The sequence below is a fragment of the Delphinus delphis genome, chromosome 2 (assembly GCF_949987515.2).
Source record: "Delphinus delphis chromosome 2, mDelDel1.2, whole genome shotgun sequence".
Taxonomy (NCBI): domain Eukaryota; kingdom Metazoa; phylum Chordata; class Mammalia; order Artiodactyla; family Delphinidae; genus Delphinus; species Delphinus delphis.
Genome location: NC_082684.1, coordinates 75,303,302 through 75,324,227, shown reverse-complemented (window position 1 = coordinate 75,324,227; position 20,926 = coordinate 75,303,302). Strand labels below are relative to the sequence as shown.

The 20,926-nt window shown below is 38.6% G+C and overlaps 1 long non-coding RNA gene and 1 gene segment (V, D, J or C); one reads left to right on the top strand and one right to left on the bottom strand.

Annotated features, from left to right (window-relative positions):
- Positions 1–20,926, top strand: part of LOC132420437 (T-cell receptor alpha chain constant-like) — a 220,774-nt gene that overhangs the window by 179 nt on the left and 199,669 nt on the right. The window contains 2 exon segments of the C gene segment in view: positions 76–350; positions 9,205–9,210. Coding sequence covers positions 76–350; positions 9,205–9,210 — 281 coding nt within the window.
- The window catches only part of LOC132420440 (uncharacterized), a 134,369-nt gene that overhangs the window by 57,042 nt on the left and 56,401 nt on the right, over positions 1–20,926 (bottom strand). The window lies entirely within an intron of this gene.

Sequence of the window (20,926 nt, the reverse complement as noted above, 5' to 3'; positions counted from 1 at the left end):
ATGTAGAAGAAAGAAATTTGTAAAAATGCTGAACTAATAGTAATATTCTATGTTTGCCAATGTCTTTGAGAACAGGGGTAAGTGGCAAAAATGATGTGGAGCAGAGTCCCCGGTACCTGAGTGCCCTGGAAGGAGACTTTGTCACAATCAACTGCAGCTACTCAGAAGAAATGACCACTTTACAGTGGTTCCAACAGAATCCTGGAAGAGGTGTTGTCTCCTTGTTTATACTGAGCTTAGAGATGAAGAAGAAAGGAAGAGTAAGTGCCACAATCAACAGAAAAGAACGTCACAGCTCCCTGCACATCTCAGCTTCACAGCCCCGAGACTCTGCGACCTACTTTTGTGCTGTAGAGACACAGTGCTCCCCAGGCATCTGGAGCCTGTGCCCAAACTCTAAAGCTGAAAGGCATTACCTCTTCTCATTCTTGTCTTTCCATATTCATCTGTCTCTCTCATCAGACAGATGATGTAAGTTTTTTAAGTTTTTAAAATTTAAGATTTTCTTCCTCTAGACCATCCCTAATCTCTAAAGCACCATCACCAAGTATATGAACTAGAACAATACGTGGTCTATTACATAGGAAGTAGAATATATAGACTCTGGAGCTAAATTGCCAGGGTATAAATATACTGGTTCCACCTCTTACTAACTGCATGATCTTGACCAATTTGCTCTTTCTATGTGCCTCAGTTTTTACTCAACGATTAAAAAAAAAAAAAAAGGAAACAGTGTTAATCATAGTACCTAACTCTTATTTGTGGGATGACATGTGATAACACATGCAATGTGCTTGAAATAGTCCCCAGGACATAGATAGTATTATGTAAGTGGTAGATATTATTAGTAGTAGATTTAGATACACCATGAGTTTACTAATACTCACTGATGGGCTAATACCTCAAATCTTTGGAGAAATGAATGGGATGTAAATAACAAGCACCTAATAATAATTTAAGCTTCCAAATTCTTTTCTAATGATGCCCAGCAGTCACTGGCCTTTTTAAATCATATTAGGAAAAATGTCAAATGGCCTTAGAAAAACTGGTAGAAGGATAACTTTATGGTTTGGTTTGTGTGCAGGGATGAAAGACTGCGTAAAGTGGCCCTGGGGAAGCTCAATAACTTCTTTGGAAAAAAACACAGATCCTAAGTTTCTCACATGGAGAGTCCTAAATAGGAAACTGCATTTATGAAAATTCATGAAACAAAATATCAAACCTAGTGGGTCTCAGTCGTTAGTTCTCCGCCTTTATACCACCAAGGATTCCTTGCATATTTTTCCCCACCCCACTGGCATTCTTAACATAAACATAAGTATTATTGTTATCATTGTTCTTGTTACTCAATAAAATTAGTTACACATATTAACTTATAACTAACCCCTTTTCTTCTAAAATCAAAGTTTTTTTAATCAAATACTGCCAGCACATATCTAAAACGTCAGTGGTATTACAAAGGTCTGTTCTCTCATTCCCTATCTGCCCCCTCCAAAAAAAATTGCAATATCATGTTCTACTCCCATGTTCAATCCAAGTCCATTTTAACAATTTCTAAATTATGTGCTTTACCCTTGATTTATCAATATTAGACGTTATCTACTGACTTCCTTTTATGGTAACACAGCACCACTGTCACCTTCCTAACATGGTTATATCACAATATGGAGTTAAATCTATAGTCAGGACATATATGATTATGACCATGTAAATAGGGTCATTGTCTAGCCAAAATGAGTACTACGATTACATTTCCTTTCTGGTACAACTTGTTTTTAGCTAATAATTGCCTCCTTTTTTCATTTGTTCTATATCAATTTCCTATTTTTTTTCTGAGTTCTTCAACAGATTTTTTGAATATTTTAAAATAATTTCTCCCAACTGCATCAAGCACGTCAAGTAGAGTATCAATTTTTTCTTTTTTTCCGGAGAGTCACTGTCCCTTGATCTCTATCCTTTGCCCTGTGTGAACTGATTGCTCTTTGGACCTACTGCACAAATGTTATTCTAGGACTTTTTAGCATTGCTTATACCTTATTGGTTACCTTGCATCTCGAATCTCACATATCTTCATTTCTTGGTTTAGTCCTTCTTTTTGCTAAAACACATTTGCTAAAACACATTTGCTAAAACCTCTATAATAAAGGCTGCATAGGATTTTTCTTCAGTCATTCTTTGCATGTCTGAAAATATCTTTATTCTATCCTCATGCTTGATTGATATTTTGACTGAATATAAAATTATAAGTTGAAATTCCAGCAGTATTTCCAGTATTTGAGAAGAAAAGCTCTTTTCATTGACTTTTTTAATGAGAAGAAGGGTACAGAGCACATATGGTACCTCCCTCAGTATTCTGAAGGTATCATTCCACTATTTCTTTATATCCAGAGTTGCTGTTAAGAAAGGTGATGCCATTGTGAATCATTCTCTTTCATGACTTTTTTATACCTTCTGGACAGGTTTAGGATTCTGTCTTTTTCCTTAACATTCTAACATCTCAATTCAGTAAATACGTGAGTAACTAGGTAGAAAACACTTCTAGGCTCCATGGATAAAATGTGTCTGAGACACTCTGGTGTCCAGAAGCTTATAACCTAGTAGACCTACTGCTCATCCTGTGGTTATGTTCACTTTATATGCATCCACATTCCTTGCCCTGGGCAAGTCTCTTGCCCAGAGAGGGGGACAGGCACAACTTGCTGTTCTGAGCCTAATACATTTGTGATAAATTAATAAGATAAGAATAAAGAATTTCTTCAGCATTAAAAGAGAGTCCTCTTCGTTAAAAAGCCAAGAAAAGTGAGGCTGAACCATCTTTACTTCACAGATACTATGTATATTAGTCATACTGTTTTATTCATTCGTTTATTTAATAAATATTTATTGAGGGACTATGAACCTGACACTATCCTAGATATTGAGTACACAACAATGAACAAGACAAGGTCCCTCCAACCATGAAGCTTATATCAGAACGGTGTGGAAAGAGACATAAAAATACAGGAATAAACAAATTCAATCATTCCACCAATATTTACTGAGCACCTACTATTTACCAGGCATGTTCTAAGTCGAGAAGATATAGCAGCGAACAAAATTTAAAAATCTACTCCCATGGAATTAATATTCTAGTGAATAAATGAACAAGGTAAACCAGATCTTATAAATGTTCAGAGGAAAATAAAAGAGAGTGATGTGAGGGAGGAAGAGTAGAGAATACTTTCTTTTTATTAAAAAAAATTTTTTTTAATTTGTTTTGGCTGCGTTGGGTCTTCGTTGCTGCGCGCAGGCTTTCTCTAGTTGCGGTGAGCAGGGGCTACTCTTCGTTGTGGTGTGCGGGCTTCTCATTGTGGTGACTTATCTCGTTGCAGAGCACGGGCTCTAGGCGTGCGGGCTTCAGTAGTTGTGGATCGCGGGCTCTAGAGCACAGGCTCAGTAGCTGTGGCGCATGGGCTTAGTTGATCTGCGGCATGTGGGATCTTCCCAGACCAGGGATGGAACCCATGTCCCCTACACTGGCAGGCAGATTCTTAACCACTGCACCACCAGGGAAGTCTCCAAGAATACTTTCATTGAGTAGTCAGGGAAAAACTTCTCTGAGATGATATTTAGGCTGAAACTCAAATGAAAAGAAAGAACAGGTCTTGCTAAGATATGGGGAGAAAGCATTTTGGGCATAGAGAAAACAAATACAAAAGCTTTAAAATGGGGAAAAGCCTTGCATTTTCCAGGAATAGGAATGAGATGAGCAGAGTGAATGAGACAGAGGTTGGTGTAAGATGTTTCCTTGAGGTGTCATGTAGAGCCTTACAAAAGCCATGGTGAGTAGGATTGGGGATTTCTATTAATAAACGTAACGAGAAGCTGATGGAAGATTATAAATAAACCAGTGACATGGTTTGATTTACCTTTTTTAAGAACATTACTTGGCTCCACTGTGGAAAGTAGATAAAGAGACAGGAGGGGAGGCCAAAGGGGGAAGAAAAAGGAGAACATTTAGTAGACTGTTGAAATGTTGAAACAATCTTTGCAAAAATGATGGTGGTTTGGACTAGGATGGAAACAGAGGAGATGAACAGAAATATGCAAATATGAGATATATTTGACAGTGAAATTAACAGAATTTACTTACGGTTTAAGTGAGGGAGAAGGCAAAGAAAAAGGAACAGAGCTGAGAATGACTTCTTGATATGTGGCCTAAGGAACTGGGTAGATCTTGATGTGACTTCCTGACATAAGTAATACTGGAACAGGTTTGAAGAGAAATCAAAATTTGTGTTTCAGCCATGCTGGGTTTATGATACCCATTAGAAATCTCAGTGAAGATGTCACAGAGAAAGTTAGATAAATGGGTTTGAAGCTTAATGGAGAGGTCAGGGATAGAGCTATAACTTCAGGTGTCATTGACATGTAGATGGTATTTAAAGCCAAGGGGCATGAGGAGATAGATTTTCTAAGAATAAATAGAGTTAGTGAAAAGATGAGAACTTGGGTCAGACTTGGGCACTATGACACGAAGAAGGTGAGCAGAAAAGGGAAAGAGCTCAGCAAAGGGTACTGAGAGGGAGTGGCCATAAGGCAGAGGAAAACCAGAAAAGCTAAGAGGGGGGATTGTATAACTGAGAGAAGGGACTAGTCTGCCGAGAGTTTGAGCAAGACGGTAACAGAGGTGACCACTGGATTTGCAGCAAGGAAGTTCTAGTGCATTTGAGAAGAACAGTTTCAGAGTCGTGGAAATGGAAGATGAATTGAAAGTGGTTAAGGATCTAATAGGAAGTAAAGAAATAGAAGCAGGAAAAATAGTTCATTTGAGAAATTTTGTTGGGAAAGAAAGCAGAGAAATGGAGCGATAGCTAAAAACAGAACACAGGTGAGGGAGCAATTTGTTATTCTGTTGGTTGGTTTGTTCGTAGAACAGTAGACAACAGAGGACATTTTCAGAAGAGAAAACTATTTTAAGGTGCTCCTTTATTTTTACTATTGATAGAAACTCATATGCAATTTATAAAACTAATGATATTCAGGGATTAAACCTCTAAATAAATGCAAATGATTCACTCGCAGAAAAGTGACCTCTGGGGGATTACCTAACATTCTTACTTAAGTGTATTTTTCTGCATCAGCCCTGAAGTTTAAGTAACTCAGATTTAAAATTTTTAGTTGAATTAGCATAAGTCCTGGTTACATACCTTATTAAGGCAGTACCTAAGTCTCTTGTAGAGTAACAAATGTATGAAAAATTAATGATGACTGTGGGAAGACTAATACTGTGTCAGCCAAAGTGAAGTTCTCGGAGAAAGGAAAAATTTTCAATCATTTTGCAATAAATCTCATGAAATTCCTCTCTTTTTCTAAATAAATTCAAGGTAGCACTTCAGAATTATATTTATCTTCATTAAAGTCACTGCCTTTATCTTATTCTGCCCTGGCACATTCAATGACACTAATTGACTCTCCACTTCCTTCAAACTTGACACGTCTTCTCGAGTCCTGAAACATTGCTCCCTTCTCCAGTTAGAGAAAGGGATAGGACTCATCTTCTAAATCCCATTTCCATGTCAAGGACAGACATTCATCAGTCATTCATCAGCTATTTTCATCTCATTTGTTTAAATCTTCCACCATTTCAACTATCAATAAAAGTTTAAATCTCTTCAGTGAAGTCTTAAGGTAATGAATCTTACATGGATTTCTGCTGATGAAGAGGCAATTTTATAGCAAGTTGTTCAGACATAAGGCAGTAAGGCACAAACCTGGCCCTGAGACCACGCTCCATGGATTCCAACTGGGGGAAAGACACAAAAGAGGATCAGCTCTAAATAAGACGGCAACTTTCAAAATAGGATCCCAATGGGAGTCAGAGGGTCAGCAGCGACCTGGAGGAATCCAGCAAAGGCCAATGACCACCCACCACCACACCCCCATAACTTTTTCTCTCCCCTTTGTCTTTCTTCTTGTCTCTCTTTCCTTCTATTTGTCTTTGAGACCCAACAGAGTTCTCCAAAAGCCTAAAGACCTCTACTAACCTCAGATATGGTTCCATTTCCAAAGCCTTATCAAGTCAATTCTAATTTCAAGCCCCCATTTCCTGATGAAGAACCAATGTTGACATTCCACGAGGTATAAACGAACTTTTACAACATCTTTTGTTTTGTCGACAGTTGAAATGACAGAAAACAGAAGCAGTAAGATTTAGACAGTGGTGTCTTGGTGTGTAGATAATCCTGACTCTGGCTAGAGCTGAAGCTGAAGATGAAGCTGTCACTTTGGTTTTTTGCTGTGTCAAAAATTGTTCTTAGACCTAAGCTGTAGGTAAATAAGTAACAGCTAGGATCCATGATTTGGGGCCAAATAGGAGCAACCACTTTGGAAAGAGGGAAAAAGACTGCAAGTGCCAAGTGGCTTATATCAGATGCCTCTTGTGTATCACTTCACAGCCCATCAGCCCCACTTCTTCTGTAGTCACTTTTGTGACAACCAGATTTCTGCAGGCTTCGTCCTGCTGGATGCACATGTAAGCTATCAGCTATCCCTGAGAAATGCGAAACAAATGAAGGGAGCCCTAACATTGCCCCAGATTATTGCCTTGAGAGAGTTTCCAGACCATCGCACAGGGAGAGGAAATTGAGTCACAACCCAGTGACTTCCCTGAGTTGAGGAGTCAGAGCTGAGATTGGAGGAGCTAGAGTTCATAGGACAGAATACCAGACAAAAGAGAGGTACACAGAGAGATAACCCTGGAGATCTGCAGAGAATACCCTCATGCATTCAGCAGAGTGCCACTCAGGCATGTGGAAATATCCCAGGCTATGGAAAGAACCATCCAAAAGGATTAGAGGGAACAGTACCTCCTCAAGTATACCTAGAATTTAGAAAGGAGTTTATTGCTTCATCATATATTCCTTAATTCTTTAATTAATAACTTCATACATTTCATTTTCTCTGGCTGTCGTCACTGGCTCTCGTCACTAATGACTGTTGGCCATTTCCAAACAATTAAGAAACAACTGTGTCTGATGGAGATAAATAGTAAAGACCAAAATAAATGTCACTCATCTATGGCACTGGCAAACAGTTACCAGTAAATCTAATTTTTTTATATCAATAATACAATTTCCTTTAAAAACTAGATTTTATTGCTCACCCTTGAATTCATTTATGCATAATGTCAAGTTGAGATAAACTCAAACCATGCTGACGCTTGTAAAAATGTGGCTTTGTATGATGTAAAGCTCTTATACTTAAATCAACCTCAAACCTCAGTTTTACTCATTTTAATGACTGAGTTCATTACACTATCTGTTGTGTCATCATTAAATTATTAAATACATTCCATATTTCCTCTCATTCTTCATCTTCTTAGATTGAGGATCCCTTATTCTTTGGGATCCTCCCTTATCCCTATGACCATTTTGTTATGTCTCTCTGGTCATTCTTTTTTACTTTAAAGAACAACCATCATTAATGGCTTCTGGAAAGGATTAAACATTGTGTCCACATTGACAGTTCCGCATGCTGTGAATCCTACCTTCGCAAGGTAGAAAAACTATTTAACATAGTTCCCAGGCTCCATTGCAGCTAGGGTGCAGACCTGAGCCTTTAATTGCGAGTTGAGCCACACGAAGAACAGTGTAGGCAGGGAAATCACTTTTCTTGGTGGGATGCAGTAGAGGCTGCATGGTTCTGGGGTTGGCAGCAATAGCATCATCCTCGTTGGGCCAGGAGTAGTAACTTCCTGGTTGGTCCTGTTTGGCTGCATGTTCTGTGGCTGGTAGCACTGGAGACTGCTTCCTATCCAGGACATTCAGCACCACCATCAAGTGGTCCTGTGATTAGCACAGGGACAGCAACCTCCTTATCAGGCCAGTTGAATGGGTGGCTCTGGCCTTTGCTCTTAGAAGTCAGACCCAGAGTCTGTTTCCCCAGCCTGCCTAGTGATTCTGCAAGTCAACTAATATCCCTTCCAAAATCCCTATCTGCTTAGATTAAGTAAAGCCAATTACTTTCTTTCTTGTCATGTATCACACAGACATTTCACAGTGTTTAGTCTGAAGCCCGCCCTGGCTTTCATTTCAACATATTTTAAGCTGGGTATTAGAGCTGCTTAACCTTTTCATTGCAGCACACACTTGGCTCACCTTAACAAGGAATATTTGTGATGTTTTACAATAATTTCGGGTTCCTTTGCCTGGCAAAACAGTGACTATGAAAAAGAACAAAGTCTATTTTAATGACTGGTCCAAGACATATCATGGAATGAAAGCACTGTGGATCTCATAAGTCAGATACCATAAGCATAATCTCCTGAAAAAATTTTTTTAAAGCTTTCAGTTGCTACGGATATGGGAATGAGACAAACTGAAGACTTTCCAAAGGCTTCTCTTGGAATGTTTTCACAATTTCACTAAATACCTTCACTAGATTTCTTTTTGACCCCAGAGCCAGTTAGGCCCTTAGATACAATGGGCCTTTGAATTTCAAGTTTAATTAAAGATCATTTTCCTCATTTAGTGGGAGTGGGGAGGCAGAACAAAGACTGAATTTAGAGCTTACATCAATGCCATTCTTACCAGGTCATATCAAATCAGAGTTTCCAGTCACTTGGTTAATCCTCACCCATTCTTTAAATCTGGAATTAAATGTCACTTCCTCAATGAGCACTTTCCTGCCCCCCCCATCTAAATTCGTCCCCTCTGTTTTATTGTTTCAAAGAACCCTGTAATTTTTTTTTTCGAAACAGTAAAACAGGTTTTGCTTTATAGGCCTTATCACGATTTCTATGTATTTATGTGAGGTTATCTGTACAATAAATATCTGCCTTTCTCATTAACCTCTAAGCTTCACTGAATATTCTGTGTTCAAAATAGTGCCTGGCACAAAAAAAAATGTGATTAATAGTTGATAAATGAATGAATCTGAGCCATCAGGCATCTATCTTACTCTGCGTTGGACTGTTCCTTAAGTGTGAATGTTCCCAGTGACACATCCATTAACTCAAATACTGATCAAAGAGGATTAGAAGCACATGAAGCAATACCTCTGGGAGTCAGGCTGTAGCTCAATATGAGTGGAGACAAAAAATAAAGACCTTAAAAAGAATTCGCACAAAGTTAGGTGTTACCATGGAAAACTGCAGAGAGTATGTTTGTATACAATGTGGACACAGAAACAATGTTAAATTAATCATCTCCAAACTTGAACCAGGCTGAGGTGAGAGATTGCAGTGAGACAGATCCTGAGAGACAAGGAGAAATTTTGGATTACAGACAATGAAATTTGCTTACACTTCTACTAATGTGTAGTAAGGAAATTAGCCTTGCCCAAAGACAGGCCTTTGTCCCAGCTCCTGGGAGGGAATCTCTAAATCCTTGGAACTTCCAGAATCATAGGAAATGATTATAACAAATAAATGTCTTTGTTATAAATGGTTGGCCCTTTGGATCACACCTGATGGTTCCTGTTAACAAGATGACTCAGCTTGAGGCTGGCCTCACCCAGTAGTCTTAGGATGGGGGATTTGGCCATGCCAGAAGACAGACCATATCAATTATGGTGGGGCTTTGAGTTACATGATATGGATCAACCCTGAGACTCAGTTCAACCACATAGGCAATTAATCAATCATGTCTACATAATGAAGCCCCAATAAAAACTCCGGACACCAAAGTTCAGGTGGGCTTCCTGGGCTGACAGTACTCTGTGAGTATTGTCACACACTGACGCTGAGAAGTTAACCCATCCCTGAGCACAATGGGAGCTTCAAGTTTGGAATCCTCCCAGACTATCCTATGCATCTCTTACTTTGGCTGATTTTAATGTATTCTTTTCCTGTAATAAAAATAACCATGAGTATAATAGGTTTCAAAGCGTTCTTTGAGTTTTTCTACCATATTATGGAACCTAAGTGTGGTTTGCAGAAACCCCTAAACTTGAAGTTGTCAGAAGTAAGGATAGTGTTGTGTAGACTCCTCTCTCTAACTCTGTAGTTGGTTCCTAACTCCTTTCAAATGGGGTCAGAAGTTTTGGGTAGACTTGGCAGTCTGGAGGACTATGCCCTTAACCTCATAATCTGACCAATTCTGGTAGCTACATTTTGTATTGAGCAATTCCATATGGATAAAATAAGTTTTATCTGTGTGATGCCTAAGCAACTAATTAATTATATCAAGAGAGTGAAAAACAAAGTTAAAAGTAGTTAACATGGGCAAAATAACTGGAAAGGGGACAAAATGTCTAAATTTTGATGCTACGTGTATTGTTTGGAACACATGTATATGTGAGATAATAACCACTTTTAGATGTTTTCAACACATGGGCTGGCAACACCTAACAATAACAATTAGCATTTGTTAAGTGCTTACTGTTTAACAGTTTCTGTTCTGAGTGTTGTACACATACTAACTTATTTAATTCTCATAACAACTCCAGTTATTAGCCCAGTTATAGAAACTGAGGCACGAGGAGGTTAAATAATTTGTCCTAGGTTACACATTCCCAGGATTTGAATCCATACCATCTGACTCCATGGTTCATGCCTTTAACCAGTGCCTCATACAGTATCTCAGAAGGTAATCACTTACATCTTCTCTGATCTCATAGAAAGGTGTTAGTAAACTGGTATCTTAATTCCAAATCCCAATTGTCTCTGTGACAAAGTAACATTTTTATATGAGTGGATGTGTATTTTATTTCACCCTGTGATGGGTATTTTATTCACCCTGTGATCCTTCTCACGTTAGGCAGGAAGTCCTGACTTGTATTGAAGGAGGTAGGAAACAATGAACACAAAAGAAAAAAGAATAATTCTCTGCTTTCAAGCTTCAAAATAAAATTTGGAAACTTTCTCTAGAAACAATAGAATGAAAGAAAAGGGGTTTGAGTTTGGGTTATAACCCTTGAGTTTAAAAAAAAAATCTATGTCTTAAAAAAGATCTCTGAGAATATAGGTTGGTACAAACCCTAGATTTAATACAAATTTCTAGGTCTGTGGGAATTCCTAGGGGTGATGGAGATAAAAGCAAGACAGTTAAGACATTGATGAGGATCTCCGTGCCCTACCTTCATACCCCCTCCCACCAGAGGGGTGGGAGGGTCAGTATGGAGGCCCAAAGAGGTTTGTAGGAAGCTGAGAATAGGAGACTTACCTAATTCCTGTCGGAAAGCCTGAGTGACAATATCCTTTTAAGTATCCACCAGAGCACAGACAGCTGTGCTGTAGTGACAGTGGGCCCAGAGAGCCCAAGACAACCCCATTCTGTCAAATTGACGTTAGCACAGATGAATTTTCATCTGCACACAAAAGCACGGAAATTAACTGAGAGAGCCTTAGTGAATCTGGAAGGGTTTCAATTTCATGAAAAAAGGACACAGAACATGTATATCAACAACCAGAAACCTAGAGGGACTCGGACATCTGGACACACAGAAACAATAATGCTGCAGGCCAGACCCAAAGCACTGCATCCCAGCAGGTACCAGCATGGGCCTGGTGCCCCCAACCAACACCAGAACACCACTAAGCCCTCTAGAACTTAGACATCATCCCAAGGATGGAGAGGGGGAAACCTAAACTGGCGGAGAAAATCCTTAATTGACTTTAAAAATTATGATCTAACTAAGAAAACCCTATATTTGCTTAAAGTAAGTTTTCTGATACCAGGAAAAATGGTTACTGGAGTTAGAAAGTAAGTCGTCATAGAAAATAAAGCTGTTGTGGTTTGTACATCTGAGCCAATTACAAAATGTTTGCCTGCTACGTCTCCAGTCAACAGATCAGCCACATTCAATGTCTTTTCTGCTCCTACAGAAATGACAAATGACTTTCACATATATTACATACCCCCTCAGGCCAGCCAAGGGTTATGTGCTGTTTCGAAGACTGGGAAACCAAAACACCACAACTGAAAACCGCCAACCTGGATACTTATTAAAAGAAATAGCTTGGGTTAGTATGAAATTTGGTGCAACACTGAAATATGGGAATTTGTTACTAGAGGCACCAGAGGGACACATATTCCCTGTTAGGGGACCCTGCTGACACTATATCAGAATGAAAGCAGGGATTGGCAAAGAGTATTTTCAAATAGGCACATAAACAAACATGGAGAAATAGTAAACACATAATTCATTCGGACACTTTTATATGCAGCATGTATAGGATTTAAAATAACATTTCCATATTAAACTGAAAACATTACTATGTAAATGCCACAACCAAACCAAATGAAAGAGTAAACACCAGCCTTGCAAATTGGTCTCCCTTAAGGGCACTCAAAGGCATAGTATCGCCTGCTGTTCTCTAAAGAAATGTCCTCCTCTCTATCAATCTTTTCTGTTTTGACAGCAAACTCATTGACCAGCATATGTTTCGCAATTTCTGAACAATTGACATTCAAGGCCTAGCAAACATTCGTTCTCCACCTTCTCAGAAACCTCATAGGAGCCACTGTTGCCAATAAAAACACATCATAAATCTAACCCCCAAACTGCATCACTTCTTCGAATGGATGCCCCCATTCCCTACATTGTTTGTATACATCTGTGTCCATCTGTGTCGGGTCTCTCATCGAATTGGCTGTGCCAGCAGGAGGTCATTAATCAGCAGGTGAAGGCTAGCAAAAGTACAGAATGGCTTAGCAGAAAAATGGAGTCTTTTGTTATTCCCTATTGCCGCCTACTAAAATGTAAGTTGCTTGTTGATCTCATCACACTGAGTTATGTTTTTGTGAAGTGTTAAAAAGACCCAGCCTGCACATATTCTTGAAGTTCTGAAATAATGGCTCAGTGAACAGATATATACTTTCCCCCAGCAGCTCTTCGTGGAAATGCATTTTTAGGAGCCCCAAACATCCATGATTCAGCCCTGATGAAAAGTTAAGTTAAAACTAAATACCAGGAGGGAGACGCAAGAGGGAAGAGATATGGGAACATATGTATATGTATAACTGATTCACTTTGTTATAAAGCAGAAACTAACACACCATTGTAAAGCAATTATACCCCAATAAAGATGTTAAAAAAAAAAACTAAATACCATTATTTTTTTGACAGAAGTTTTAGGAAGTTATTGACACAAGGACTTTTGAGACTGAAAGACACTGGGTTAACAAAAAGCCTTTGTTTGGTGAAACAAATTAAAGCACAGCCTCCAGGTATAGATGGCCTACGTGCAGATCCTTCAGATTTTAGCTCTGTGACCTTAAATAAATACTTCATTTCTCCACTCTTCCCTCTTTTTGAAAAACTGGGATAGTAAATAATAGGTACCTCATAGAGATGCCAGTGCCTGACACATAATAAGTGTTCGATTAATGTTTGTTATTAGCTGCATATAGATAGAAAAGGGAAGCAGCGAATGCACAGTTACATACCAGTGACTATAAAAATAAGCTAAATTCATGTTTCGTATCTTATAATTATATAAAGTTTTCTGCTTACTTCTGTTAACTAAAAAGAGCAAGGAGCTTTTTTATAATATAGAAAATATTATCCTAATGGTTCCAAGCACTGTTAATTAGGAATGTTTGTTACAGAAACTTCACTTGTTGGTTGTTTGTTAGAGAACCCCAATTATTGTACTTGTGAACTGTGTTTACCATGCAGCCTGCTCTGACTCACCAACCTTGTGATTAGTAAACAGCAAAATGTAGCACTGCTGATTTAGGTCTAATTTATTCAATCAGTATAAAAGGACTGTGCAGATTCTCCTGAACTGGGAGCATAGCCAAAGGCATTCTTCATTGTTAAAATGAATTTTTTAAAAAATGAGATGATTCTAACAAATTTACTTTAAATCACAATGCAATATCTCTAAATGAAAACAATATCAATATCTCTGTCTGACAGCACGGCATTCAACTTACTTTCAGATTTATTCAGTGTTTTCTCAATTTCAAAAGCACTTGAAAATCCACAAGGGGGGGCAGAATGTCTTTCTTCATTTTCAATAGTTACATCAAGGATGCTTTTCAAAAGTCTTTCATATTTATCATGCCTTCAACAAGTAACTCTTACCATACTCATAAAACCAGCTCAAACTCACCCTATCCTTTTTCTGATCAGATACTGGGTTGTTTTCAGAGACAACAAAACAAAAGGCAAGTCATGCAGCTAAGGCATGTGCAGAGAGAGAATTTTGACTTCAAATAACACCAGGAACAAAAGTTTCCCCCAATCCCACCACGGAACCAAAGGACCAGGACACGACAAGCACAAGAGATTGACTTTTTCCTTTACCCATCTCCATATTATATGATGGTGACAACCAGCATGAACAGTTTTTGTAATTTAGAGATAATAGTATTTTTAAGAAAAGTTATAATGGCAAAGCCTAAGTAAAGAGCTAAGGAATGTTTTGGAGTACCGGAAAGCTTCTGATTGAAGACACAAACAAGGTCCAGTGGTGGAAAAAACATGTACTTCGGATTCTGAGCTTTGCTACCATAGGGAGGTAAGGAGAGAGAGTAAGAGAAAGAGAAAGAGAGAGAGAGTTTATGTGCTTGTCCCATTAATTCTATTTCTACTAATTTAGTTCATAGGAAATAATCATAAATGTGCATAAATAATTACATAGAAGTACAGTATTTTGTTGTAACACTTTTTATTATGTAAAAAACTGGGGGAAATATAAATATCTACCAGTAGTAGAATGGCTAAATAAATCATGGCAATTTCTATACAAATGCAGCCATTAAAACCATACTAATGATCTGGAAATACTCTTGCTGTTAAGAGAAAATATATAATAAATAAACTGAATATACCACATTGTTACAACTTTGTAAATGTACATATATGAAGCTAAAACACTAAGCTGTTAACAAAGCTTCTCTCTGCTTTTTAAAAGGTGATCTTTATTTTCTTCTTCATATTTTCTCCGTTTTCCTATTATATGTAATAAATATGCATTCCTTTGAAATTAGAACTTTAAACATACTATAAATATTTTTAAGAAACCCTGGGAGACGGAGAAGAGGCACATAGCAGAGAAATCAGTGGGAAAAACACAAGAAAACCTGCACTTCCTTACCTCCCTGTGACGCTGAATTAGAAACTGTCAAGCAAGAGATATATATTTTACCAGGGGTATGAGACAACATAGAAGATAGTATAGAATATTTATACATACTGACTGAAATGATCCAGCAAGAGACAGAAATTGGTAATGCAGATGATAGAACCTAACATTTTAAAGTCCTTGAGTTGGCAGAGGTGATGGGGTCCAGTACATGAATGGAGGAGTTGGCCTTAACGTAAGCAGGGAGGGTTCATCCATTAAATAGAAAGGCATAGAGCACAGCTTCAGAGGCAGTAGGGTTGCAGATTTGGAGTGAGAAGATGAAGAAGTTGTACTCTGATTGCTTCTATTTTCTTAGTGAAATGAGAAGGGAGCTTATTAGTTAAGTATGAAGCGGGGAGAAAGACGGTGTGAAATAGTCTTAATACTGCCTGGTTTTCCTCATTCTCACTTCTATTTGCAAAGCAGTGAAAAATCCCCATACTCAAGAAACATTTTCTAAACACTCTTAATGGTTATCTATCCCTTTTTTTAAAAAGTGAAGAAATGAGCGTATAGAACAAGGGTTCCTGGCCATACTGAGCTTACATTCTTGTTGATGAAATAAAACACAAATGAGATGATAAGGAAATAATTCAGCCAACAAGAAAATGGTTTTCAATCAAGAGACTTACTAAATGAAACAGGTGCACTATTTATGATACCAATAATAGTACCCCAAGGCAGTAGGTGTACTTATGTTCTCTATAGTTATCCTTCTGAAAGCTTTCATGGCCTGAAAGAAGGAAAGTTTATGTAGGTAAAGAATTAAGTCAGAGTGGATGCAGGCTCAGAGCCAGGGTGCTGAAGTTAAATGGAGGATGGTGGAATGAGGCCCATGTTAAAAACAGAGTGGCCCTAAGTCAGCCTGTGAGGAAAGAGCCAGGTCATACCCCAAGGGCCTCCTCCAGGAAGACCCCTGTTGGAAAGGAGCAGGCATCCAGGGTGTTGGCAGAGCCTATGCTTGGGCAGATCAACAACACAGTTAAGTCCAGGGGCCCCCAGATCACTCCTTTGTTTCCTCAGTCTGGTACCTTCCCTCTCTAAGCAGCACGCTACCATCCCCCTTTTCCCCCTTATACACACACACATACACACACCATTTATCATAATCATCCAGCAGGTCCTAACTTAGATATCAATTCTTCTGGGAGGCCTTTTCTGGGGGATATCCTCTTATGTGACCCTCTACCTACCGTACCAGATCTAAGCTATGTGAGATCAGTGACCTTGTGCCTCTTATTTATAGTGTTACCACACCAAACTTGGGTCCACTCACCCAACGCACAGTAAAACCAATCTACTGACACCAGGTTGTGGTGAAGGAAAGTACAGTGTTTATTGTAAGCCTCCAAGCAAGCCTTACAGAAAAAGGACATTAGGTAAAATCTAAATAAATCTAATAAAGTATAGACTTTAGTTAACAAGAATGTCAGTATTGGTTTATTAATTGTGGCATGGTTACCATTGGAAGATGTTAATAAGAAGGGAAGCTAGGTGTGGGGTATATGGAAACTGTGTAGTATCTACACAACTTTTCTGTAAATCCAAACTATTCTAAAATTTAATGTTTATTTTAAAAACCTATAAAACTGCAGGTTTCATTTGACCTAATTTTTGTGGAGGGAGAATTATAATTTTATGTAAAGCTGCATCACTATATATACATTAAAAAGCCTTGAACTGGGCTGTCCAATACTTATCCACTACCCACATGTGGCTACTGAACACTTCTAGTTCAAACTGAGATGTGCTGTAAGGGTGAAATATATACCAGGCTTCAAAGATTTAGTATGAAAAAATCAGTAATATTTTTTACATTGACCCCCTGTTGAAATGACATTTGGGGTTTATTGGATTAAATAAAATATACTATTAAAAGTAATTTTATGGACATCATCAGAAAATCTACATACAACAATAAATGCTGGAGAGTATGTGGAGAAAAGGAACCCCTCTTGCACTGTTGGTGGGAATGTAAATTGATACAGCCACTATGGAGAACAGTATGGAGGTTCCTTAAAAAACTAAAAATAGAATTACCATACGACCCAGCAATCCCACTACTGGGCACATACCCAGAGAAAACCATAATTCAAAAAGACAAATGCACCCCAATGTTCATTGCAGCACTATTTACAACAGCCAGGTCATGGAAGCAACCTAAATGTCCATCGACAGATGAATGGATAAAGAAGATGTGGTACATATATACAATGGAATATTACTCAGCCATAAAAAGGAATGAAATTGGGTCATTTGTAGAGATGTGGATGGACCTAGACACTGTCATACAGAGTGAAGTAAGCCAGAAAGAGAAAAACAAATATCGTATATTAACACATATATGTGGAATCTAGAAAAATGGTACAGATGAACCAGTTTGCAATGCAGAAATAGACACAGATGTAGAGAACAAGCGTATGGACACCAAAGGGGGAAAGTGGTGGGGGGGAGGGGTGATGGTGGGATGAACTGGGAGATTGGGATTGACATGTATACAATAATATGTATAAAATAGATAACTAATAAGAACCTGCTGTATAAAAACCAAAAAATAAACTTTTTAAAAAAGTTAAATTAAATTAATTTTATTTATTTATTTATACTTTTTTTTTTTTTTTTTTTTTCCGGTACGCGGGCCTCTCACAGTTGTGGCCTCTCCCGTTGCGGAGCACAGGCTCTGGACGCGCAGGCTCAGTGGCCATGGCTCACGGGCCCAGCCGCTCCGCGGCATGTGCGATCTTCCCAGACCGGGGCACAAACCCGCGTCCCCTGCATCAGCAGGCGGACTCTCAACCACTGCGCCACCAGGGAAGCCCTATACTCTCTTTTAACGTGGCTAGTAAAACATTTTAAATTATGTGTGTGGCTCACATTGCATTTCTATTGATAGCAGGGGCAATTTCTATTTTAGCTTTCCTTTTTTCTAAATTTTCTTCCATAAATATGTGTTCCTTGTATAATAAAAAAATAGTAATAAAAAGATACAAAGAACTACTACTGTGAAATGTCACACTAAATGATGGAAGCAGAAAGGTCAAGCCATAGAGTCCTTCCATTAATTAATTATTCAGTCATTCATTTGAATATACATATATTGAGTATCCTATGTGCAAAGCATTGGGACAGTTGCTAGGAATAGAAACACATAAAAGATGAGTTGTAATTATTTCCTTCAAGGAGTTCACAGTCTACTTGGGAAGCTAGGCTCATAAATAAAATATAAGAACACAATGTGGTCAGTGACACCATGACGATTTCTATACAGTCAACTCTCTTCTCCTTCCTGCTTTAAATGCTGCTGTTTTTCTGGCTCCAACCTTGGTCTACTTCTCTGCCCACCCCAGGACTGCAACTAATACTTATATGCTCATGACTAGTATGCCTCTGACCTTGATGTGGCCATAGATGCAAGCTGAAAAAGATGAGACACTTAAGATCCATGGGAATCTGAGCCCCTTGCTCATGCCATTTACATGTACCTTCAAGAAATGCTCAAGCCTGATCTTATATATACCACTCCCATGCATGCCCAACTTTATGGTTTTGTGGGTCAAGCAACACCCACTTCATATTAGACATTTCAGATCACATGGTAACTTGGTTGTCCATGATCAAATATTTAGGGTCTACTAAGACCGAGTAAAAATCCAAGAGCTGTTTCTCAAAAGGAGCATATTTATCTGCAGAGTATGGTATGGCTTTGCTCCCAGATCCTAAAAGTCTGTTCTGTAATTCATCTAAGAGGTCTGCCCAAGGTTCAGGAGACACATTAAGAACCAATGAATTGTCTGGGTCATACGACCAGAGTGGCAGATAAGCCTGAATAGCAGCCTGGACCTGTTGCAGAGCCCTCACTTTTTCTGGGTCCTATCAAAATTGGAAGCCTTTCAGATTGCCCAATAAATAGGTCTATGCTATAACAACACACCCAATAAGGTTTATGTTACCTCCAAAATCCAGTGAGGCAGACTAAGTATTGTGACTCTTTCTTAATGGTAGGAGGACCAGATATAGCAACTTGACTTTAACCTTAGAAGAAATATAACTTGTCCCAGACCATGGAAACCCAAGAAAGTTCATTTTAGAAGTAAATCCCTAAATTTTCCTGGGACTTATTTCCCACCCTCTGGCATATATGTGTCTTACCCAGGTGTCTAACGTACTTGTTACCTCATGCTCCCCTGGTCCATCGAGGTAGTGGACCCATGTGGTGTCTTGTGGAATGGGGAAGCAATCATTTCTTTGTGCAATAGAGTCGGACTGGGTTGGAGAGTTGATATACCCCTGAGATGAAACATTGAAAATATATTTCTGGCCCTTCCAAATTTAAAAACTAATAATAATAAATTAAATAAAGTTGCTTCAGGCAGTCTCTGCTAACAGGTATATATAGAGAAAAAAATGATTTTCCATATCAATATGGAAATTCCAAATCAAATGTCAAGGGATTTGTGGATTTACTCCAGCAAAGAAACTACATTTGGAACAGGAGCTGCATTTGTATTCACCATCTGGTTAAGTTTACAATAACCCTTTGTCATTCTTCAAGAGCCATCTGTCTTCTGCTCAGGCCAATTAGACGTGTTGAATGGAGATGTGTTGGAAATCATCAACCCTGAGTCTTTTAAGTCCTTTATGGAGGTATTAATCTCTACAGTTTCTCCAGGAATGTAGGATTATTTTGGATTTACTATTTTGGAATTGAGAGGCAGTTCTAGTATCTTCCAGTTGTCCTCACTCATCAGATAACCAGTATAGTGATTCTACCATTTGTTGAGTGTGTCTCTTTCAATCAAGCATTCTAGAACTTGGGAAATAACCATAGGGTGAGTTCAGAGCCCAACTGCATATACTGTGAGATGGACCTGAACCAAAATACCAGTAACCATTCAGCCTCAATAAACCCCTACTCCGATAAAGAGACAAGAGTGGCTTATTTTGTTTCCAAGATTTAGTATCATTTCACAGCCAGTGTCCAGAAATCTCCCAAAAGTCTGGTTATTTCCCTTCCCCAGTGTACTATAATCTTGGCAAAGAGTTGCAAGTCTTTGGAGGGAAGGAAAGAGAAAAAATTTACAGTATAAACTTCTGGCCATGTGAATATAAATTAGAAAAACCTTGTAATTCTTTTGACATGTATAATATCTCATTATTTTGTACCTGTGCCCATGAGATCTTAAGTCTGGCTACAGATATAGAAGCAATGAAAGTGCTGGAGGTGGGTCTTGAGAAGTCTCAGCATTTCCCCACAGGATAGGTGGGTCATCACAGGTACTCCAAGCAAAGGGAGACTAACCTCCTCACACAGGGGAAGAAAGTCTGCTTCCACAAGCAAAGGAGACTGAGGGCCTCCTAGGGCCTCAGTTTTATCAGAATCTGCCCACATGTTGCCATCTCAATTTTCAGGGTCCTAACTTTATGTCAATCAATGCCCTAATTTTAACAATAAGAGAGTTTGAGTTAAGTTGTTATTGTAATCCCCCTACTCATGGGATTAGTCTTTGGTTGGGTTTTCAGAAATATCAGACCCTGCAGCTATGAGAAATAAATATCTCTTTCAGGGCAGTCACAGAAAATTTCTAGTTCTTTGCCTGGACCTTGGGTTGAAAATGTATTACCCCAAGTTCATTATTTTCTTTCCCTAATTTCTTTATGGTACTTAGAAGCAACCCACAGTCCTTATACTCTTTATTTCCACTAAATTATTCAGTGACAACAGCTACCTGGTAACCCAGCACTTTCTTCTATAGGCACCTAATGTTAGGGACTACTAGTGTCCCATTTACCAGTGGCAATGGGGTCATTACACCTAGCAAAATCAGAGAATCAATACCAACTCCCTAGCTTGAACATTCCGTTCCACTG